General features: G+C 30.7%; 1 protein-coding gene across 1 annotated transcript in view; it reads left to right on the top strand.

Annotated features, from left to right (window-relative positions):
* LOC119676922 (dopamine receptor 1-like) overlaps positions 1-24,581 on the top strand; it is a 49,246-nt gene extending 24,665 nt beyond the window's left edge. Inside the window, exons 2-5 of the mRNA XM_038088190.1 lie at positions 4,888-4,993; positions 5,417-5,596; positions 12,686-12,815; positions 24,332-24,581. Coding sequence (XP_037944118.1) covers positions 4,888-4,993; positions 5,417-5,596; positions 12,686-12,815; positions 24,332-24,581 — 666 coding nt within the window. The remainder of the gene's footprint in view (positions 1-4,887; positions 4,994-5,416; positions 5,597-12,685; positions 12,816-24,331) is intronic.
* The last annotated feature ends 1,501 nt before the right edge of the window (positions 24,582-26,082 follow it).

The raw sequence follows: 26,082 nt of genomic DNA on the forward strand, positions 1-26,082 counted from the left end.
ACATTTAATTATTGCGAAACGGGAAATTATTTCACTAGATATTTTCACATAATTCAGTTGCTTCTTAATAATTTCTTCACTTTCACCAAATCTTAGTCTGGTATTTGAAGAAAAGAGAGTGATTCTTACACACTGCTTACAAATTCCAAATACCAGTAGAATTTACGTAAGTGAGCCCTCAGTGAGCCCTTAGTGCGAAGCATTTAAGTACTTCAGATACTTTTAATGCGAAATGGTATTAAAAAATTTTGCTACACGATGACATGACTAACAGCAACATTTTTGCTTCCGCTTGTGCTGACAACACTCATTTTTTTCCATCCTCCAGTTGCTAAGCTTATGTGAGTCTCCTTATTCTGCTTGTTTTTCTTACTCTTCCTACTTAGTACGATATTTAGAAGCATAAGAACAAAAAAATAGCAACGAAAACATTATTATGTAAACAGAATTTTAATGATGTCACATCAGCACATAAACACCAATAAACACATACATACATAAATACGCACTTGTAAGCATATCGAGAGAAAAGTGCTACTTCGCCTGTAGTGACAAATTTAAGTGTATTTTTCAACGCCATTAAATCTAAAACGGAAGTTAAAAAAACACACACACACACACTACTACGTAAAGTTTCAAAAGAACACTGAAGGTACTATGAACTAGGAGAAGGTGAAATTGAAAAAATAAAAAAAATACTCAGCATTGTATTAATTTTATCCAATTTTTTCAAGTACAATTACAAAGCATTGTGTAAATATCAAATTACGTGTAATGAGGATCAAGCTTAACTGGATTGTTTCGAAGTGCAAGAAAATTAGGTAAAGTAGCTTACAAATTGCTAACGGCAGTAGTATATTTATTTTTTTATATCTGGCATTACCTAAAGTAACTTAACTTGGCTACTACAGAAACCATACTTCAAAATGTAGAGTATATAAAAGCGGTACTCATGCTTTGATAAAATTGATATTTTTTTTATATCAAAACAAGACTAAATCCATCTTTAATAATTGTTTAAAATTTATTCAAACATAAAAAAGTTTTATTAAATAATCAAACGTTCTATGAAAAAAATTCTTTTTTGCAGAAAAATCTAATTAATGCTATTAAATAGCACACAATCTACAGAAAACTTTACGTGAAGAAACTATGAAGGAGAACAATAATCCTTTTGTGGTTACCGCCAATGGTGAAACACTTTAATTACAAACATTAACGTTGCCCTCAAGCAATTTGGGCTATTTATTTTCATGTTTTTCTTAGGGAGCAGTTTACTTGAATTAATGTTACGTATACGCCGTGATGTGCGAAAAAGCATATTGCACACGTTTCCAAATGCCTTTGCGAGCCCAGATGTTGGACATACAAACAACATGTGTTACTATTCTTCACTGGTACATATTTGCTCAAATTTTATTCATTTCTTTTATGTGATGTCCCTTTTACTATATCCATTCGGAAATTGAATAAAATGTTGAAATAAAAAATATTTTTTTTAATTTTTACTTTATTTTTATATATTACGAATGAAAAGCGTCACAAGCTACTACTAAAACATGGGATTTATTTTGTGTTTTAAAATAAGTATTTAATGCAATCAAAAAATAAAAAAAACTAAAATCACGATAAATCATTTTAAATATGATATGATTTCTTTCAATACTCAGATGTTTTTCATAAAAAGGTAGTTGCTGATTAACACTTAGAACTAAGATAGCAACTATCTTAAGAATAACGTCCAAACTTCCATTACATTTTAAAGTTATTTTTATTTTTATTGGTGTACTTTTAAATTTCTAAAGGATGACATATGAGTTTTGTTTTGATGACGTTGATATCTTTGAGATTACGCATAGAATAATTTACAATGATTAACATACTATGGCATAATCATAAACGAACCAGTTAGTTATACCAATCTTTGATATATGATATCCCAACGTTGATATAACTAATCGGCAACCACATTCAATGATTTAAAAATGGTTTAAATATTTATATATCTAATATTATCGACAATATTTTCAAAATATGTAAATGCGTACTATGTTTGTGCAATCGTGTTATAAATGGATATACTTCATTAAATATTATGGAAACATTTCAACAAAATATTTACCATTCGTTTGATTATGTTCAAGCAATTATGATTATGTAACAAGCAAATAATCACAAAAACAAAGAACTTATACATAATAAAAGATCAGATAAATAAAACCAGTATAGTGCAGCACAGCATGGTAAGAAAACATTGAGCGGTTATTAAAAACGTAGACAATAGTCTACTTCAGATAGTATCTTGGACAATTTGAATGCTCTTTACTCATTGTAGTATCGCTTCTTGCTGCTGATATAAGCAGTATACATATATATATATTAAATTGGTTACGTGGGCATCTAGAGAGAATATGAAGCTAGATCTTCCGGAGTTCAATCAGCGAAATTGTCACTCTTCATTAATTTGTAATTCGGGCACGTATAGATTTTAAGCTATTAGTGTCAATAATTATTAAGGAGTTAAGATGTGACATATCACAAGTTGCTTAATTATTTATTAAAGTTCTTAAATGATTTTACATTTTTTAAAATTATTGCTCTAGTGAAAATGTTTACAAATTCTCAGTTAACTTTTAGAAAATTTGACAATTAAAAATACAATTAAATTGCATCTAAGAACTTGAAATTTTATTGCTGTTTTATTCTTTCACCCAACGATCTTTGTTGTGTTTTGCATATTATTAGTATATCTCGAGAAACCTTAAACTGAAAACTGCCTTGACCCGACTTGACATATGTACATTTGATACCACTAAACCGCAACTTAAACTCCCTTCTATGCACAATTCGAACCAGAACCAGTAAAACACACAAAAATAATCTCAATCTCGATTCCAATTTCCTTTGGGCATGCACGACGGCTTTGCTGGTTTTTAGCAAAGATTTATTGTTTGCTAAGCACACAAAATGTCACAAAATACAATGTAGCAAACTTGATGCTATCGAGCCAGCAGCTCCTTGGCAATTTCACTTGTTGGAACTGAAACGCATTATCAATAAGGAAGCAATTCAGCCGCTCCATAACTCAACTTCATGGATTCCTAAATGCAACAAATTAATTTTGTTATTTATGCTAATTTAGTGCTTCCAAACAACAGGCTGGTCAAGCAAAAATACTAAAAATAATTTATGGACTACCACTTGGGGGTTATTGGATTGTGGAACGGTTACGTGAGATGTGACATATGCGCGATTTTGTTATATGTGTTCCTTTTTCCTTTGAGTGTGTAATAACTTGAAAGCCTATACAAGTGAAAACTGTATAAGTACGTTCTTCTTACCATGATTGATGATTTCAATAGGTAACTTGTTAATTTGAACCACGAAAAGGTTCAAAGTAGCTTCAAAACAACATAAACAATGTTCCTCAACCTCATTATTTATAGGATTAGAACTAAGGTCAGAAGCATTTCAATTAATTTTTAATTTTATAAGACACATTTTGCACGTTTGCCAGGACTGACGCCTGATGCTAATCAATCATTCAATTGAGTATTCACGTTTCAGAATCTGAGCACTTTTTTTAACCGCAATACTTATCAATCACTTACTTGATCTTTAGTTTCGAAGAAAAAATTTAACATAGCTAATTTTGTTTGCTTTGTAATAATCATAGAAAAAAAATATTACATTATGATACAGTAAAATGAAAGAAGGAACCAATTACAGACAACTTAAATTAAAATGATTTCTAAACGGTTTTTTTTAATATTTTAATATTTGCTTTCAGTAAAACTATTATTTGATGTATAAAGTACTTCGCAGACTTAAACTCCCAGTGGAGCAAAGCAGTACGAATTTTTTAGATCTTTTGTACTACATCATTTCATGCAAGCTAATAAATAAAACCTAACTAACTCATAAAAATTTTTATATGGACATAACGTTATTAAATAAAGTGACAGTATAACTAGTAAACACATCTATCGAGGCACGCTTCTCCAGCCTCGCACATCGAGTACAGTACGTGTTGCCTGAACTTAATCTCTACATCTAAGATACGATCCATCCTCCATCCTTCCATACCATTAATGTCAGTGTCGTGGTAAAGTTCATACAGCTCGTGGTTTATATAGATGCGGTAGTCACTGCCAACTTGTACAGCACCAAAAATTTTTCGAAAATCTTTATCTCGAATACTTCCAGCGCTTCTTCATTATTCTGTAATACTCCATGCTTCTAATCTTCTAAGCTCTACAGAAACATAGGTTGGATGGACAACCTAGAATGTTTTAAGTCTTATAAGTGGGGAAAAACTTCAGTCTCTATTAGAATTATATAAATATACTATATTCTTGAGAAATAAAAGATTGGTTTGTGCATTAAGCACATGACCATATTTCAATAGTTTTTAGTTCAAGATATAGATATAGAAGTTTCCACTCTTATAATATTTTAAAACACCTTACACCTCAAACTTTCGTAGCTAAATAAAATTCCCCGCTCATTGGATTTCCATTTTTTTCAAATTTCCACAATAAAAATTCTTTTGTCTAAACTTTTTAACCTGCGTACGAATTTTGGCCTGTCAGAACAATATTTTAGCACAAAATTATTAGGCACATTATCATAATTTTTTGTTACAAACACTCTTCGAAATTCTTTTATAAGTAGAATTTGTGTCAAAAGTTTTTCATTTACATTGCGTTCAAATTCACTCGAAGATTACCAAGTAACTTTTTTAACTTTTCCTTTTTCTCTGCCATGCAAATAATTAAACTAAAAAGAAGCATTTAACAAAAAAACAGAATGAAATGTGCGAATTTTTGCAGTTCACCAAATCCGTAATTCCTCCATAATAACTCTAGTATTATTTTATCATTACAGATAACATCATATTACAATGAAACATCATGGATCAATCCATCGGAGGCGGATACGATAGTGGGTGAGGATCCCGATGCGGTGGCACTTGTGTTAATTTTAGTTGTTGGTAAAGTAAATGTCGTTGAATGTCTATAGAAGATGAAGCTAACACCAAAACAAGAACCGAAGCAGAAGCGAAAATGCTATAATTCATCTCAACAAACTGCACAGAACTTCCCCCATGCATGCATGCATGTAAATGTTAAAAGCACTCAAACCAACACACACGCAGACTCACCCCCACACATATACTCGCTTCCAATTTCCGTTCGAAAACATTTCATCATTGTACATTCCACATTCGCAAGTTAATAACTTTTCGTAGTCCTCGTACTGAAAAATTATTCCCATTTATGTTTTATGGCTTTGAATTTTGTATTTATATTTTTTTTTATTTGCTGATATTTCATGCTTAATTTACAATTCGGAATCGCATAAATTAATACATTTTTTTGCGTTCTATGGTGCCAACCTCACGTTTATCTTGCAGGTATCTTCCTGTCGGTGTTAATATTTCTATCAGTCGCCGGAAACATACTCGTCTGCCTTGCTATTTACACGGAACGAAGTCTGCGACGCATTGGGAATTTATTCCTTGCCTCATTAGCGATAGCGGATTTATTTGTGGCGTCTCTGGTTATGACATTTGCTGGAGTTAATGATTTACTAGGTGAGTGTTTCTATAAGGGTAAAAATGGAATAATATTTAAATAGTTAATCAGTAGTATATTGCTCTATTAAATATTTTGTATAAATAACTATAGTAACTGTTAGTTACTACGATTGAATATCCTTGTAAAGAATTTTATTTTTTTTAATATGAACTGGTATCTCAAAGATTTATATTGTCTTTATAAAAAAATAAATCATGCATAAGTTATATTAAAGTGTCATGAATACAAAAGCATTTGGTTTACTTATGATATATTCATACATATAGCCCATTCTATTAGTTTATACTCTTTGTAGTTAGTTTTCACTTAAAATAGTATTCAAACACCGGATGAATTTAAAATACTTGCTGAATTCCAGAAATTTTCACATTAGACATTGAAGTAAGACGAAGTGGCAACTTCTGAACACTGACAGGCAATAAAATAATAAAGACAAATGTGTAGGATTTTGGGCACATAAATACCTCTTGCTGAAATCACTCTCACACATACACACCATTTAGCACAATTTAGTGGTTTTGTTTCCTAAATCCGTCAAATCAGTCATTCTGACGCTCAAACGCCACAAGAGCAGTGCCACAAAGCTTCTTTCATGAGTGAGACAATTGCAAGAAAGTAGCAAATTCTTTCATTCGGGATATTTTCTTAATCTGACAAGGAATTTATTACAGCATTTATGTCATTTGTGTATTATATAATTCATCAAAATATGTTTCTTAAGGGCATGAAAATGGCGGATTAAACAAGCAACTGATTTCATAAATGAATTGCTGTGAAATTAGCTTCAAAGTTATGATATATAAATCAATTATAAAAAATTGAATTTATGACGTCATGAAGTCGCTAAATATTAATATATACATATATGATTAGAACAGATCTTTTTGTACATACTAAATAATAACAATAATAATGGGAACATTAGAACAACTTAACAAGATGTTTATAAAAACTGATGACTAAAATTTGAGTTGTATTGAAATCTCTTACAATATATTACATATGATAATAACTTTTCTTTTTAAATGTGCCAAATTGGACTCACTTTTATTTTACAAAGGTGCGATCCTTAACACTGAGGCTAACAATCCCTTCTGTTAATGAAGATTAAGGCTCAAGCATTAAGACTATGTTACTTTCTTTTAATACATTATGCTCTCTAATTGAAGGTAATTTGACAGAAGTTATAAAGGTTGCCATCATCATAAAGGAAATTACCTTCATAATTGAAATTACCAATCTTTTTTTTAACAGTTTAAAGTTGTATACAGTAAGTTTATAGTTTCCGTTCTAAAAGAGTTAGTTTTAGAATTTATCTTATATGAGTAATTTTATTCTTGTCGTTTTGTAGTTTGGTAATGTCAAAGCCAACAAATAACAATTACATATGGGATTAACTTGATTAATTGGTGACAAAACATTTCAAGTGACATCAAACAATAAACTTTGTATCGGGTTTCAGTAAAATCCTCTGTGACGTATTATTCACAAAACTCTTCTCAGCGACAGCCTCTACGCTGTACTTTATAGATGTGTTGTATCAGCTCTTTGATTCATTGTTTTATCTATAAAGGACAATAAGTTGGTTAAAGTTTTCGTAACCAAATTAAATTCCAATCTCTTCTAAAATTGAAGAAGGAAGTAATAACAGAAGTTGGTTTGACACACTTTAAGAAACCAGTTGACATCATATTAAACAATGTAATGGACTATTCAAGTATGCATTATAAATCACGACCCTGTGCTACTGATTAGGATCACACTAATATTTTTTCTTACAAATTCTAATATTTTATCACAAGAAAGTTTGTTGAAACTAAGAAACTAATTCCTATATTTTTGTTGCTATTGTGATCATCGAAACCAACATAAAATCAATAAAGTTCTTTAAAACAAATTCGATTTTTTCTCAATCTAAACATTAAAAGCTGAAAAACTTTGATTTTTTCCATAAACAAATATGTTTAGAAAACCTTTATTGAGTTTGTGTGGCATTTGTTTTCACAGTGAAAACAAAAAGTGAAGGAATAGAAAGCGAAACTAAACTAACATTTTGTTAAAAACCATTTTCAGTAAAACCGAATGAACTAGAAATGAAATAAAGTTGTGATATCCGAGCTCCAAAAAGCATCCACCATCGCACTAAATAAAATACAAAAAATACTTATAATCCTTTCAGAGCGAAACAGGATTTGTTGCAGTTGTTGCCGAATTTTTAGTTTATTTTCTCTAACCAAGCAATGAAGGACTTCGCAAAAGTAAAAATTCGCTGAATAAAATAAATGCATTTTACATGGTGTGTAAATATGTATCTTTCATATGTTCTGGGTGGTCTATCTATTTGGTGATTTTCAATTATGCACTGTGTTGGAGTAAATATTTTGTACATAGTGAGGATAAATAGCTTAAGAGCTCAATCGAAACTATATTTGTTAGTAACAATTTTATTTTAAGTTGATTTTGATGTTCGTTTTCGTTGATGATGGTGTACTCTTTTATAATAATCCACACTTACGAATTAATGTGCAATTTTAAAAGGTCTTGAAATACATATACCAATAAGTATAGCGCAAACGTTTAATTGCAAATAGTTGTAAAAAGGACTTTACATAATATCCATAAAATTTAATTTGTTGCTGCTTGTTGTTGGGGTTAATTTGTGCAATCATTCTTAATTTATTGGATTGAATTGCATTTAAGTGCTCCTGTCGGTGCTGTGCTGTGTGTTACTGGGTTGACGTATAATTAATCTTGAAATTGGCAAAGCGCTTTATTCAAAAGAGAAAATCACTCAAGCAAGAATTTATGCATTTATGCATAAATCAAGCAGTTTATTCAATCATACAAAATATCCTTCCCTGCTCAGTTCATTGTATTCACAATATATACAAAAATCTCGAAAAACGACTTACAGCGATGCTCCGACATACATACATCTCAAGTATATTTTGCATCATCGACAAGTTCAGGTTCAGTAGTCACCTGCTTGGCATAATAGAATTTTGATCCTTAAATACAACACAGTAGCAGCATGTTAAAGATATCCGGGCAAAGTAATGGTAGTAAACGACTTCCTTACATGACGATGGCTCAATAAGCCATCTTAACCTCGAAGCACAGGATTTCGTAAAAAAACAGAGAAAATAATTTACTTTCCAGAAGCTAAACTTAAAGCACATAGATATACACATTCGCATCCGCTTCCACGCTGTAGGAGTGTCATAACAGTTTTCGTATATGTGAGACACAAAAATCCACATAAACGCAGGTAAATCTTCTAGAAGAGCAACACACTCCCACAGAAGCTGATATTGGAATAATTTACAAAGCAGCAGGTGTAAAATGTTTAAATTTTTACTGAAAAAAGCTGAAATCATAAAAAACGAAAAGATTTATAGACGATGTCCTTTTCATACTTAAAATTACAAAATATTGGCATGTAAAAGCTTACATTAGCAGATGACTGCATGTACTCGTATACACTTATATCCTGGTTAGTGTATTAGTAGGTTGGTGTGATAGTGAATGTCCTTTGAGCTTTTTCACATAAAAACCACGAATGCCAGTTTATATAAGTTTAAAACAACATTTTATATACTTTGAGTAAATGTTTTTTATACAAGACTGTATTGCCGTAGTTTTTGTTGGCAGCAGGAGTACATACATTACACAATGATCAAGCAAACAATGTCCTTTGTATATATATTTGACCAAAATGAAAATAAAATGAAACTGCTTACAATAAAAGTAAAACTAAAGGAACACTTCCCGTGAAGTAGGTGTGTTGTGTCCTGCAAAGTCTTGTCCATTTCGGGCAACAACCAAATTGCTTAAATTATTGAATTACTTTTATGGCTATTTATATTTACGATAAGGTAGTTCCAATTTTAAATTTAATTGCTTATAAAAATAAGAAACAGTTAGTTTAAATTTATTGTAAATATTTCATAAAATTTGACAAATTTCTAATATTCTTTGTGCATAAAGCTGTGCAAAAAATTTTGGTGCTTGATAAGCATAAGTTTAATATCGTTCGACTACATTTTTGCTTTAGATCTTAAGATTATTTTGTGAGGGAGATTAGTTAGTTAATGTTCAGAAGACTATCATGACTTTCCATTATTAGGAATGTAATTATTATATGATTTAAGTTATTAGTTTGATAAGTACAATATGTAGTTTTAACAAATTCATTATGCAATACAAATGATATTTTTAAAAAGATATTCACTTGATATAATCGATTGTTATTTTAGATATATTTCCATATAGTAAACATTGTTATTCATGCTTAAAAATTGAATGTTTCCTTCAGTAACTCTTAACGTCACAGTGAGGAGGCTGAATAAAATACTTTACAACTATTCTTTTACAGTTCACATCATATGTACTCATTGTGGGTTAAACATAAACTGCAGAACCTCCCTTCGAAAAGATTTTTATTCAAGGTTTTCTGGGTTATGAAAATGTCTCAGTTCTCTGTGCCTCGTTGAAAAACTGACGAGAAAATGAACCATTTTAAATTATACAGTTAACTAAAGGAAATTAAAGTACTCGTAGCCCCTATCATAAGTAAAAATAGACCTCATTGCCAACGTCTTATGTTGTTAATAATCGAATGCAAAAGGCACATTTTGATGCGAAACGACACCAGTGCAAATAAATGGATATTGAAATTGAATTTTTAAACGAAAAGGAAATTCGAAATATCTACTGCAATTGAAGCTGCTTTCAGATACATCCACTTGCTTGTGAGATCTGCAAAATAACAGGTGTAATTTCAATCAGAAAAGCAAAGATTAAAATTCCTTTAGTATTCCATCGTTACATTCAAGATAGAAATTTTTTACCTGAATACGTTTGTGAGCAATGTCGAAAGGATGATTGCTTTTAGAGGGTCAATATTCCTCTATTGTCACTTAAGCAGAAGCAATTTCACATTCTTAATAATGTTATTTTGTGTTAGATGAAATAATTAAAAAATCATTGTCTTAATAAAAACAAAATAAGGTAAAACCGATTTAAAATTTTTATCACTCCTTTATATTAAATACAATTCTTCTTAGCCATCTCGTCCTACGTAAAGCCAAATAAAAGCACTTCGATCTTTCATGGATATTATGTTTTTTTTTTAAATATTTACCGCTTGCATCAATGATATCGAGATCACATTTAAGTTCATCTTAACCGTATTACGCAAGAGTGTATTGAGTGCAGTTATAAGAAGAAATAAGTTATTTCTTCAAAATGTCGAGATGAGGCAATATGGTAAAATATTAATCAATTTAATCATATCAACTATCATCAATTAATTAATTTTGATCAATTATGATCAAAAAATATCAATTAAATTAAATCAAACATATCCAAAGTATATTTAACGCTACAATCGAAAGAAAACACCTAGTTTGATAGTACTACCGGCCAAATTAAGGATCAAAAATGTTTTAAATGTCCAATTATAAGAAATAAAAAAATACTTTCATATGAAAATAATACATTTAATATTTCATTATCACCTTTCACCAATGGATCAAACTTTGAAAACTAGCACAACGGTGCTGATACGTAAGAACTATCGTTCTACTCAATATAACGGGAAGCTTTCTATTGAAAATCCCCAATTTTACCAATATTCATATAATCAAGATCCTAACCTTTTTGCTGATATCTGCTTATCAGGCTGCGTCAGTAATAAGAAACACCAAATACAAAATCTTCTTGCAAACTCATTTATGAATACTATGTCCCAGTTTTAATAGAGCTAATCTCATTAATCACTGGCTTAACTGAAGACCATATTTTAAGGATGAGATTAAATAGCACTGGTATCTGCAGATTTCTCAAAATTCGTCCATTTAGTATGATTGAACTAAATGAGGTCTAGATTATTCACAGTTTCATCATTAACTTTGTTTTGAGAAAGTAATCTTAAAAGACTAAATCGAGAGGTTCGCAAATATATTTAACATGACGCGGTGTAGTTTGTTCTAATTAAATTAAAGTTCTAATTTGTCATATTTCGAAACCAGTGTGATACAAAACAAAATTTTGCTATCTTGTTCTTGTTTTTAATTTTCATTTTGTTCTTCTTCCTGTTTTTCTTCTGATAGCTTAACTTATTATATGGTATTATCTGATATTATTGCTGTAATTATTATTGTACTTACCATTGTTATTTTTTAATTCTTTTGCTTTATGTTGAAGCTATTTAAACCAGTGCACTTAAGTACTTTCACTCTTTATTAAGTCGAGGTATCTTCAAAACCCCGTCTTTACGCCTTGACTGGGTTATTGTTTATCACTTCATCAGACTAAGCAATAATTGACCTCAGATCTGCATACCTCTCCGAAAAGCCTGTAACCATTCCAAGATTCGATAACACGGTGTTGGTAAGTCTGTCAGTTTTCGCAAATAATTTCATGGCTCTATCCTTTATGTATTTTTTGATCGGATCAATCTTGAGGTCCCTGAGGATGTCATTCGTCCTAATGTACCATGATACCTTGAAAATTTTCTGAGAACCACATACTTGTTTCACTTTTACTTTTTTAAATGTTATAGATTTACTTCGTGAATTTTTACGTATATATTTTAATTTATTTATCAATCGATAATAATACTAAAAAGATCTTATATGGATGTTATATCCGTAGTTTGATCAGTTATTATTGTTAACTAATGCCTTATATGAAAAATGTTCGGTACGAATGAATTTTCCCTGTGTCCTATTGATGAAACTTTCATGTTAATGTATTCATATCTTCAGAATTTCAGTTTATAGCTATAGTTTCATGTGTATTTTAACAAATTGTATTAAAATGTATGTGGCATTTGGATTCAATAAATGCATATAATTTATATTTAACTTCAGTTTTTGCACAAATTTAGGCACTCACACACAGTGAAGGGCGCTATTAATAACTAAGTTTATTGATTCAAAAATTTAATTTAACTATGTTGGTACAAATATATGTCACTCTACCTCAATAAACTTTTGGTCAAAATTTTTAAGCACATTTATCAAATATTTTATCTATCTAAAAACGAGCAGAGTAAATATGTGAATTTTTTATGTTTCCAGGTTATTGGATTTTCGGCGCGCAATTTTGTGATACTTGGGTTGCTTTTGATGTGATGTGCTCAACGGCATCCATTTTAAATTTATGTGCCATATCAATGGACCGTTACATACACATAAAGGATCCATTGCGGTAAGTATTTTATGTTGTAGTGCTATTATGTGATAACAGACATAAACGCTATTTCCGTCCTCACCAATACAAAGACATGGCGTTGTTATGCTGTCGTAAAAGCAAAATAAAATAAATAGAAAATAACAATTAATAAATATAAAATTAACTAACTAAAATGCTTTGCAAACTGGCTCACGGTTACAACCACTAACTCACAGCATGGAGAGTGAAGTATTTTTAAACTGCCCGGGATATTCATAGCTATTTTTATTGATTTTTTATCGATATTTTAAAAACAACCAACACAATCTTCATTCAAATACTAAACAAAAGGACACACGGAAGGAACACGGAGTAACAAACTTCATGATGAAATAATTCTAATTAAGAGCTTGCCAACAACAACAATTTTGGACTAATAATTTTCTTTATAAAGTGGGTGGATTTCTGCGAAATAAGCGCATGAAAAAGTCATTTATTTTATTGTTTTATGAAAGCAATCACTAGTAAAAGAAAAACAGAATTCATCAATCAATTGAATTGGTAGGAGCTGCAGGGCTACAGTTTATTTGGTAGACTTTTTTAAGTTCTGCAGTAGGCGTTTACACGCCCACTAACAGAGCGAAATCTTAATTTTATATGTAGATATATGTACAAAATAAGTCCATAACAGCTCCTCTAATGCAATGTTAGACAAACTGAAACGTTTTTCAATTCTTTCAGTGTAAATGTACGAATATGAGTGAGTACTGGATGTGTACATCAGCATTTCAATCAGAAGCAACAAAGTCATAAATAGAGACTTTGTAATCCATTTAAATTTCATACTAAATAAAGGTTTAAATCGTAAATGATTGCAAAATCCCTTCGGATTTGTGCCTCCTTATCGTATTTGTGCAAAACTGTTACTTTTCTGGCAGCCCACATATGCCCATTCCAATCCAAAAACAAATACGAGTACGAATACTTTTCATCATTTATCTACAAATTCTGTTCCTCTCCTAGACATTTTTTTTAATATTACCTTCGAATGTTTTGTATATCCACAATCTGTTTATTGCTTGGTCCATAAAATTTGTTGTATATGAATCTGTGCCAATATGTACGAAGTGCACATTTCCTCACCGGAGGTATTGTCTATGCCTGTCTACCTCTATGAAAGATTATTGAGCCTTTTGCATTTTCTGTATTCTCTTTTATTTTATTTGTATACTTTTTATTTCCTTCTCCGGTGTTTACGGAGAAATGGAAAAAGTTGCAAAATTGCTGATAATTTTATAAACGAGCCATATAACACGTTTGGTACTAATAGATTCTTGTTTATACGAAAGCTATTATGTACTCATCATAAATTTTTATACGAGTATATATCCTAGTCGGTAAATGAGTGTTGCGAAAGGACTTGGTACGTGGCGGTACAAATTAATTCCATACAAACACAAATAATAAATAAGTACAAATAAAAATGAACTAGGACATGTGTTCGTTAAGAGCCTACAATGTGAAGTTTTACTACAGATATTCGTTATTCTATTATAGTGAATTAATAACGTTTTGTGCACTTCAAATAGTACCGAATGTTGTACAAATCATATCAACATTATTATCTTTATTAATATAAGTAAAAATATTGCACCAAAATTTAATAGGAAGATTTATTCCTTCCGAATTAGATAAATAGTTCAAAAAAGTTCGACACCTTAAAAAAAGTTTCCTATGCAACAATACAGATAGCTTATATTTGTATATTAAATATGGGAAACAAGTTTAATACCATTTTTCAATATCTGAGAAAAAGGAATTTAATGAAATTATCCATGAACTTTTTTCATATTTGACTAAAAATACTTATTCACTACTGTAACAATTCATAAAGAACCTTCATGATCGGTTTTGTCTCTAATATTGCTCACATCTATAATATAATTATACTATACATAGATATAATACAGTAATATTATTGAAATAATATCAACTAATATAATCACAACATATAAGAAGTGGTCTTACGTGTTAGAAGAAAATTAAGTTATTTTTTAACTACATGGAAAAATGGGATAGAATAACAAATAATTGATCCTACTCTCTGAATGGAAATCTATAATGAGACTGTAGAGTGTGTGATGTTAATTACGAAATCCTAAAATATTATTTTTATATAATATAGCATTTATAATATTAGTTTGACTCTCTTCTCTAACAATCGGGATACTTTTTTATCACACAACTAACCATATCATAAATTAAATATATAATATATATTTAAAAAAAATTTTATGGCTTCGCACATGTCATACGTACCAGTCGCGTAATTTCTCTACTCTAAAGGTTAAAAACGGAAGTTTTGATGTTTTAATGCTGACTTCCGCATAACCCTAAGCACTAACAAAAAGGAAACGGCACGAAACACACAAATCGGTTATTAAAGCTCAAATACAAGCCGAGAAATACAAGGTTAAGGATAATAAGAAAAAATTCCTATCGCAAATATTTTTAAACATGACAGACGCCAATGAGAAAATTTTATTTATTTAAATAGAAAAAAGTACTTACCGATGAAAATGTGTAATGCAAGTTGAATAAACGAAAAAAAAAATTCATAAAAAATTGCATACCTGAGTGAGCAGCAAAGTAGCGCATGGAAACACACTCCACAGCAGAGATGTACCAATGTAGCAGACGTACGTGAAGCAATTGATGCAGACGAGAGGTATCACAACTTTCCCAAGTAGCTGCTTGGATTCCATAAAATCTTCAACTTGTCAAGTGCAAGCAGAATCGTTGACCATTAGTGTTGTTGATAGTTTCACTAAAGCTACTTGTGGTTTTTCTGAAAACTTTGTTTGTGTATACTTATACCGCATACAGGGTGTTACAATTGGAATTTTCATATAATTTACTTACTAATGATTCAAGTTTTTGTATTTATAACTATTATCTTGAATTTTGACTATAAAAAAGAAAATATTATTTAAAACTGCTTCAATTTTTCTATATATATTTATATAAGTATAACTTCTTACAAATAGCTGATGGTCCACGATTGAGGTCCTGAGAAACTAATGAGTAGATCTAGGTCATACACACACACACACACACACAAATCTGAAAACTCATAAGAGTTCGAACAACTTATTCGAGTCAATAAGAAATAATACTGGTTTAGTAGTCTAAATATACGTGAATTCTAAAGCAACTGTTACGGCTTGTTAGTATTAACTATCACTTTTCAAAATGAAACTAAAGGACGTTGACATATTATAATATTGACAACGCTTTTAATTAGTTTTTTCATAATAAAAATATTTTTTTTAATTTTCTTATGAATTTGGTATAAACAATGTTTGATGTTAAAGGTTGGTAATTTTGTTATTGCTTTATAACTCATTTCATTTTGCACCCTGTATTCTTATGGTATTTTAATAGTATTTTCTTTTCATTGTTGGTCCGTGCTTAAAATAACAAATATTCTAAAAATTCTATTTAGTGTTCTGGAAATAGGATAACAAATGCCCAAGAACTACAACTTCGCCCTTATAAGTTCCCAGCTTTTCATGTTATTCCGCAATTTCACTCCGAAAATTTGACTTAAGAGGCAATAAAAAAGCTGTTTCAAATTGTCTTCTGCTATTTCTTTCGGGAAGCCGGAGTGAAAATTCTACTAATATTTACCTTTGCAAAGCAAATAAACAAAATTTTTAGTGGCAATAACAAGCACGAATGCTACAGTAAGTCACGTTATCTACCAAACATTTAAGTATTAAACAACAATATTTGAACAAAATCATACAACAACAAAACAATAACAAAACTTAAGTAAATTTAAAAAAACTGTGAACAAAAATCGTGTCAAAGTTAAAAATTTTGATTGAATGTCAAATGTTTGGGCTTTTAGGACAAATGTCAAGATTTGTCCTAAAAGCTGAGTGCAAGGAGTAAATTCTTTTTGTCCTTTCTCGTTATTGCTTTTTTTTTTTGATAAAAACGTATAAAAATAAATAAAAACGTGCTGAAATTAAATTTTTTAATTTCGTCTGCAATTTCCATTTTCATTTCCTTCTTTTCTCAAATTTAGTCCATTTCATTTTGGATTTATGGTGGTCTTAGAAAGAAAAGTTGACTAAAGCGAATGAAAGAATACTGAGTCAGTATCCCTTTTGTTCATGTCGTAGGATTAAAATTCTCTCCCGAATTTGTACTTTTCAAGTCGCTTTTCACTTTATTAGGGTTTTTATATTTTCCTTACTGTTTACGCCTTTCATTTATGCTTTGACACGACGAAATTTGATTTATTTGCGTGTCAAAGTGATTTAACCTTTGCAGCTCACACGAAATGAACCTAGCCAGAAAAAAGTGAAAATTCTATTTCATGAAGAGCAAGGTAGAGTAGGAGTGTCCATTAAGTCTTCTTCATTTTTCCTCGCCTCACTGCTTCCACTATTTTCCTCCTTGCTCACTGTAAGCAACTGCTTTGTAAATAATTGCGAGTAATTAATTTTAACGCTTCAGCAAGAAGTCCGTAAAAAATAATCAGTTTCAACGAATTACAACAATTTGTTAAAACAATTTATTTAATATGCTTTATACAAAAAGTGAATTAATTCAAACAACAGAAGGAAAAGGAACTGTCGGAACAAAATCTACCCAAATTAAGATATAAAATCGGAATAAAAAGAAATAGAGGAAATTATAATAACAATAATAATAATAACGAAATAAAATTATTTAAATTTCCTTGATCTGATAAAGCTTAAATATGTATTTACACAGTATCAGTGCTCTTCGTATTCGAATAGTTCCAATATCCGAAAATCCGAAGGTGACCAAATCATTCGAATACTTTAAACTTCGAGTTTGATTTGCTGAATTGTTTTAAATGTCAATTGGTTTTAATCTCTTGTATCTTTTATCCAACCAATTTAATTATTTTGTCATAATATATGATATTATAATATCATATATGAAGTAAATTTTTCACATGTACCATATATTAGGAAGAAACTGAGCTGTAACTTTTTCTTTAAGAAATTAGAAACAAGTAATAATAATGAGTAAAATAATTTATGACCAGTCAACATCATATTTTTTTATATATTTTTTATCAATGAAATATTTTTTGCAAGGCAAATATCAAATCCATTTAAAATTTCTATAATACTTCTATAATATTTAGTTAATGAGTTAATATTTAGATGGAAAAATTACTCTATTATTTATATAAGGAATATAATTTACCTATGTAATCATAGATTTACAGTATCAAATGCCATCACAGGATTGGGGTGACAGTACTCTCCTTGTAAGCCATGCCTGTGATAATTTTAAAGTTTAAAAACGCTAAAAATTCTTTGAGAGAAGACAAGTGGGTACTAGATGCAATTAAAGATCAATCCATCCCATTTCAGGATAACAAGATAGGTGACGGAAAGGCACAGCGGCTGTTCACAAATTACATAACCATAAGATCGTTAAATTGACTATACGTACGAAAAAAGATAGTGACTATGAGTTTAGGGCGATTAAAGAAAACACAACAACGAAGGTTGCTATAAAAACAACAAAAACATGCGATAGGAATATCATATTCCAAAATAGCCACAAAAAAATCCAGTCCACGGTCACATAAATCAAGACATAGGACATGTCAGAAATCCCGCACAGTTGGATGGTGCAAAAGATGTTGGAATGAAAAAACAAATTCACAAGACCAGTAAACAACCTGTTTAAATTTTAAAGTTTTATCAACTAGACTGACAAATAAGATGCCTAGGGAAAGTGCTGATAATGAAACTAAGATGGCGACAGACAGACGAAATAACCTCAAACGTCATTATTACCAAACTTTCCAAAAGAGTTCAAAATGCAGGCTGTAAATCCCAGAAACCTTTCAAATAGCACCAACGTCCGAGCAAAAACGCTAAGACCAGAACTGGCTAAAGACTAAAGCAAGTATAAACATTAATTATGGAACTCCTGATTACCCAAAAAGCATGAACGGTCTTCAGGTTTGGAATAGATGCACATGATATATATATTACCGCAACCCTCTATCAGAAAGCTTGGATCAACGATGACATCCGCATGTCATACGATGAGGATATACCGCTGATAATGCCAAACTTAGGAGGATTATAATACAACAAAAAGAAATTTCTAAGTCAAAGACTGGTCAAATCTCGAGCTCAATTTTTTTTATGCAGCCCAGTGCATAATTAATAATTGAATATGGTTACCAATATTCATTATGTTAACCAATAACAGTCAAATCTGCTTTTATGCAGTCTTTTTTCGTGCGATTTTTTTTGTGCGGTGTATGAAGACAACATGCTATGAATTTTGTGCAAAATTAAGTATTTGCAATATTCAGATCTTCAAGCAGCCTCTTACTTGTATTTTGCGTTTGTAAAAATAATATATGGAAATAAAATATTTAAAAAATTTCGCATGTGTGTTTTCTAAATCAGAATAGTAAGGTTTTGAGTTATTTTTTATGTGTACCTTTCTTTATACAGTCCCTATCCACCGCATAAAAAGATACTTTTTAATTGTGTTTTGAAAATTACTTTTTATACCTACCGGTAAAGTTTTGAAAGATTTTTTTATATATCCACCATACAATAACAAGTTTGACTGTACTTACATATGTTTCAGATACATTTTTAATGTATTTAAATGTAATTAATTAAAAATTATTTGGAGTAAGTGTCAATATAGCTCAAGTGAACATTTTGCCAAATAAACTGCGGTAAAAACCTCTACTGATCTTCTGCAAGTATACATACAGTTGTAATTGTTCTTGTTAGTGGGTTTACTGAGAGTGTTGATTGATTGCGAAGAATAAGCCAAATGAAGTGAAATTCACCAAATTTGAAGGATTCGTCAGTATAACGAAAAGCAATGTTAGAACTCAATTTCTCTATCGAAAGGAAAATAAAAGCAAAATATTTTAGGCAGCAACAGAAAAGTATAGAAGAAGTGAAAATCGAAATACGTGCTAATTGCAATTGTTTTAAATTCCTAGAAAAGGAATCCACTTGTATGGCAACCTGTTTGTTTTCTTTCCCTATTTCCAATTTTGTTGAAACAAAGTTGAAAAATAAGAAAACAATTTCATTAAGTTAACTTTTATCTCGAATAACAGATGTATCTGTATATTTACATTTTAGTATAAACGCAAACAGATAAACAAACACAGATCCACACACACATGCACACGTATGTGTAAGGACATCTTTTGTTTTATTTCTCCATTTTGAAATTGAGTTCAAAAGTTGTCGAGGCGTTATTTATGCATGACTGAACTGCTTCTTCAACTTCTTTTTCTTCCTTTACTTCCACTGCTTTGTTTTCGGTAGGTACTCTTCTCGAAAGTTCTTCGGTATTCTTCAATATTTTTACTTGCCCGAATCGCAATTACTGGATGCTGCCTTGGAAGTGACTGAGTGGGTGTTGCGAGATGTACTTTTATTACTTTTTATGTGTTTGTTTCTTCTGTGTTTATATTTACATTTTATGTGCAAATGACACATGTTTATGTATGTGTAAATTATGCATTCGAGTGTTAAGCAAGTGCGGGCACATTCGTTAAATTGGATCGAGAAAGTGAAGAGCGTTCCCTGATGAGAACTGCCTTGACTTCTATGTCATAGCTTTATATTTATTTAGCTTTTAATATATTTTGAAAGTGTTTAGGAATTAAAATAATTAATTGTATTTTATTGTTTTTCAACGACTTAACTCTTATGAGAAACAAATTGGGAAAAAGCGCTTGTGCCGTTAGGGATGCAATTTCTCAAAATTCTTTATTTTAAAATATTAATAATATTATTAATAACTGTAAGTTATTATCTGTTTTTTATTAGAATTTTTTTCTTTTGGATTTAAAAGTTTACACACTAATACCAACTTTTTCTATTCGAAATATATTTATTTTCACATTATATTAAATTATTTATTCTAGCTATATTCATGACAGCAAAGACAAAATCCCCCAGTAATTATTTGTAAGTTAGATTTAGATAGTAACTATTGTTCCTATCTTTGAAAATTATTGTTTCAATTTTACATCCAAATAAGCAAACCAAAATAAGATACATTGCATTAGTATACTTTTAAAGTGAATTTTATGCTATAAGTAAGGTGTTCCAATAGAAATAAATTTAGTATATTTCACTGGCACTGGCTATCAACCTTTGCAAAGTAATAGTAGTACACTATAATACTGTGACCAAAACGGTGAATAGTTCAGAGCGTTAAAAAGTTCTACATATTTTGTTATTTTATTAAGTTGCATTTAATGTTTATGGTCTATTTGGTATTTTGAAGTATGACTTATCTTAAAAAATTTAAGATAAGTCATACGATTAATTTTTTAACATTTCTCCGGTTCCGGTTCGAAGCCATGGTTGAAACATAGCTCGTGTGCATTAGAGAAGTATAGTTTCTTGATATCTTTGTTTTGTTAGATGTGCAATAACCAACTCCTTAATTGTCCTCAACAGCAGTGATGGGCATTATTCTGTGAAATTCATGTTTGTTCTAATATTCGAGTAGCTTTTCTTTAAACAAATATGAACTCTATATATATTTAAATTTTTTAAATAAATTTAATATCTAATTTCGGTTTTAATGCATTAAAGCTTTCAAATCATTAAACGTAATGCAATTAAAAGGACTGAAATCATCGTAGCACCTAAATGTTTCCAAGTCTTAACATCGTCTAAAACTCTTAGTCGGATATCATTGCAGCTTTAATATATTTAGCACATTCAAAATGTTTTTTTATATTTTTTTTTTTTTGCAAAATTCATGAATTTCTTTCATAATTTCATTTTTGGGCCTACAGGACAAATTACATACTAACGAATCCTTACTTTCATTATGCCAAAATAAGTGCTCCTATGAGACTTGTTTTCATGTACAAATGCGACTAAAAATAAAAGGAAAATTAAATGAAAACGTACTGACGGAAGACTCTCATTCGAATTGAAGTTGAAATCGTAAGTGCACAAATTTACCGCCGACTCCTACACTTCCGTTTCCGGCGAGTTCGACTTCATGCGACAGAGTTCCTTAATATTTGTGCAACAAACAATTTTTGTGTTAAAATTGAATTATTCTGTTTGATTTCCTGTTACAATATTCACTTACCTACACACGTAAAGGCAGACACATATACGTGCGCAAATACTTAAGCAAATTACTTACATTTGCATGTGTTCATCTGGCATTCTCCATTCTCCATACGCCGTACGTCATACGCCATACGCCATACGCCTTTCAACAAATACAGCGTATGACACTTTAGTGTAATTTTATTTATATATGCCTACGCTTGTCAATTCGTGTTTGTTCACACACAAGTTTTGCTGCAGGATACAGCCACTGTTCTCCATATTTTATCATCGGCAAGGCATGGCGTAATGCACACTTACCGTCGCTGAAATTATGCCTCAGAGTATTGAAATCGCATCAGCACCAAAACACAATAAAAAACTGGTAACAAAATTTACGAAAAAACGAAATTGCCGCCGTCAATGCTCGATGCCGATTTCAATGCGTTTGCATTGCGAGGTTGCCAGATTTTTGTACATTACATTTGCGAGCGCCATTTGCTTTTTATTTATATTTGATTTTTTCGCTATTTGTTTATTTATGAAAATCGAACGTTTAAATTTATAAAAAGCATTTTTTAAATTCCTCCCTTTTACTTCTTTCCCAATATGTAAATTCATTCGGCACATGGAAAGTATTTATTTAATAAAATTCATATTTTTTTTAAGAGCGCCTGAACGAATAAATTCATGCAATTAACAGTAAAATTTATTTCGCAAAACATTTTCCAGCTATTTAGTATTTGGGATAAATGTAAAATAAAAACTGTTTCTCGAATTACGAACGTTTTGTAAAAGTTTAAATTACTCTGAAAATATCAATCAATAAATTTCGTTAATTAACCAACTCCATTTAAATAACAACTTTCACTTTTGTAGAATATTTAATTCTTTGCCGATTTGAATCTAAAATAATTGAACTGGTCAAATATAGTGTATTGAATTGCAAATTTGTTTTAAATAAAAATAAAATTGACCTTATAGATTAAAAAAACCTTTCAACAAAATTATTTTTGGTCATTTGCTCATATCAAATGAAAAAAAATATAACAAAGCAATCGTGATATTTAAGTAGGCAACGGAAGAGCTAAATAGCTGCTCAGTCGAGGGGCCAAATTAATTTGACAAAACTTCTTTCACTCTGGATGAAGAGCACATAGTTTAATAATTAAGATAGTGGAAGGGTTCTTCATATAAAAACTGCTGTATGTTTGTTTGCAAAAGCGCAAGCTAACAAAATCATCACTTGTTTCTAGAATGTCTCAAATAGATCTCATATATTTTACAAAAATAACATGAAAATTCGTACAGTACTGCTGATATACTATCTTAATAAAACCTGGCTTTTAGAGATTGGCATTTGTGCTTACAACATTGCTAAACTGACTTTTAGTAGATATTACAGACGCTTCAAAGATGTCTTCGGATTAGAAATATTTATTTACAACCCTCTAATAGAAAATCCAACAATTTCGTTTCCGATGAAACGGCAGAATAATTCTTGGTGCAACAACAAAATATCAAGATGAAGGATTATTGTTATATGCTACTTATATATGCTTTTATATAATATATACTATTGTATATGCTACTTAAGAAACAATTTTAACTGAAATCACGGACCAAATCTTCGAATATGAAAGTATTTTGCAGTAGATTATTTTTATATGCTTTCTACTAACGCTTTTATAACCTCTAAAGAGGGCTAGAAATTCTAAACAAGGTTTTTTCTAATTGTTTGCCACAATTCAACATTATTAGTTGGATGTTACTATCTACAAACAATCAGAAACCTATCCTATACCAAAAAAAGTCCATGTAAAGATCCCTTTCCATGAATGATATGAGAATATAGCAATATATTCACAATCCACATTCTGTAATGTTTTCAATTAAATCACAAGTTACAAGTTACATTTTATATATCTTAAATTAGTCTATTCAGTTGCATATTTCAATAACTTTTTTAACAAGCGAGACTGTAATATAAAATAATAAAATTTAGCCAAAAATAAAAGGGCCACAATAAATTTCTGTGAACAGAAAATAAATGAAATATTTGCAATACCCAGCTGACTTTTAATTACAATGACAGTGATACATTCAAGGACACACCAAATAATATTTCTAACAACAGTAGATCGTCGAAAAATGTACTGTGTCCTGTTATAGTCTTTTACTTATAACACGTTTTCCAAAACACTCCAAAAAATTTTAATGGACAAATGTAAGGATATGTTTGTTTGGAATAATTGAACAATGTGTATACTCGTATATTGTCGTTCTGTAAGTGAACACAAATTGTGCCTTGCAAAGGATATGTGTTTAACAATTTTTATTTGCTGCCATTTTTAAATTTTCCGTTTTCAGATTTCCGCCTTTGTACTCACTTCAATTTGCATTTTTTTCTGTTATTTTCAGTTATGGCCGCTGGGTCACACGTCGTGTTGCTGTCATCACCATCGCAGCTATTTGGCTTTTGGCCGCATTTGTTTCATTTGTGCCAATCTCGCTGGGCCTGCATCGACCCGCACAGCCGTTAATTGTGGAGGATAATGGCAAAAAGTATCCGACGTGCGCATTGGATCTGACACCGACATACGCTGTTGTCTCAAGTTGCATTAGTTTTTATTTTCCATGTGTGGTTATGATTGGCATTTATTGTCGGTGAGTATGGAAATGTAAATTGAAGTGGCATTTTATGTATTTCAGTTTTAGTAACGAGTTTGTCAGGTTATATGAACTTCCATTTAGGAGGGCAACAACATTAATAGAAATTGTAGTTTAGAATATAAATGAGAGGAAAGCTATCAGCTCACCAATCGATGTGATTTGTTAAAATTTGTTAAAAGTTTCACCTAAAGAGACTACAATTACGAAAGGATATTATTGATTTAAACTCACTTAAATGTTAATTTTACACTTTTTAGATCCAAATGACATACAGACATATGCTAAATATTTCAAATATATCCAAAAATATCCTTTTTGGCAAGCGCAAGTGTTAGAGTTTGTATAGTTATAGGCAAAAATTTCTATAAAAATAAATATATTCCAATTTTCCTTATATTATACAAAATAATCCTTTAGGGTTAACCTTGAATAGCACCTGTCATTAGTCCATATAAATATTTCCCAATTTTACTACACAATAAATTACTAGAACACAAGTTATTATTGGGATCCATGTGCACTTCTGGTGTGTGTTTGTTTAAAATTTGAAACACGTATTCAACATAAAAATTATTTATGTGCGATAAAGTTGTTCTGCCCACAGGGACAGTCGGTGTAGTTACCAGTTGCGCCAAACTGTGAAAGAAGCACCAAACAGTGCGCGTCTTGCAGGCGACGTGCCTGAACTAAAGCGCGAAGGCGTGACCGCAACGTATTTCATTATCCGCACAGTGGCAAAAAATGTATGAAGCCACAATTGCTATACATCCATTACAGGTTATTATACATTGATATACAGACGCTCCCGTTCTCAACTCTTGCCAGCAGCAAACCTTCAATACATATGGGACTAAATGCCTCCAGTACGCAAAAAAAAGTTCAACGGGTCCTGTGCCGCAGTGCAAAAATAATAATGAACAAATTATACGATGAAAACATATTTATTGAACATTTTACTGTTGTCCTTATCAAACATAGGTGATCTCGCAGAATCAAGTAAAACCATAAAAACCACTGAGGTTATGAAACATTTTTTGTGATGTGCGCATTAGTGGGTGAGTGTATGGAAAGTGTTCTTGTCAATACCATATTATTAAAATACTGATTAGTGCATAAACTCCATAATGACATGACAACTCTGTTACCTTATTACTGAGCCCACTGACTTAGTGTGGGTATCATTTCACGTCCTTATGGTCAATCAACCATGCCTGTATACATAATGACATGTAGAATATAAGCTCACACAAGATGAATTCATTGCCATTGCAGGCAAATAAACTTATCGAATTACACATCTTAACGAAAAGAAAGTCATCCGTCGCAACGTTACATTAAATGACACCAGTAAGCAACATAACTCAAATCTCCTTGGCACACTTGGTTCGTTTACTATGTATTCCCAAATCTCTTCTCCAATTCAAGCTCATCTGTTTGTGTACCAATCAGTGCGGCTACCTTATTCGGTTTTGTTTTATGCTCTGAAGGTCATGTAAGCT

The sequence above is a fragment of the Teleopsis dalmanni genome, chromosome 2 (assembly GCF_002237135.1).
Source record: "Teleopsis dalmanni isolate 2A chromosome 2, ASM223713v2, whole genome shotgun sequence".
NCBI lineage: Eukaryota > Metazoa > Arthropoda > Insecta > Diptera > Diopsidae > Teleopsis > Teleopsis dalmanni.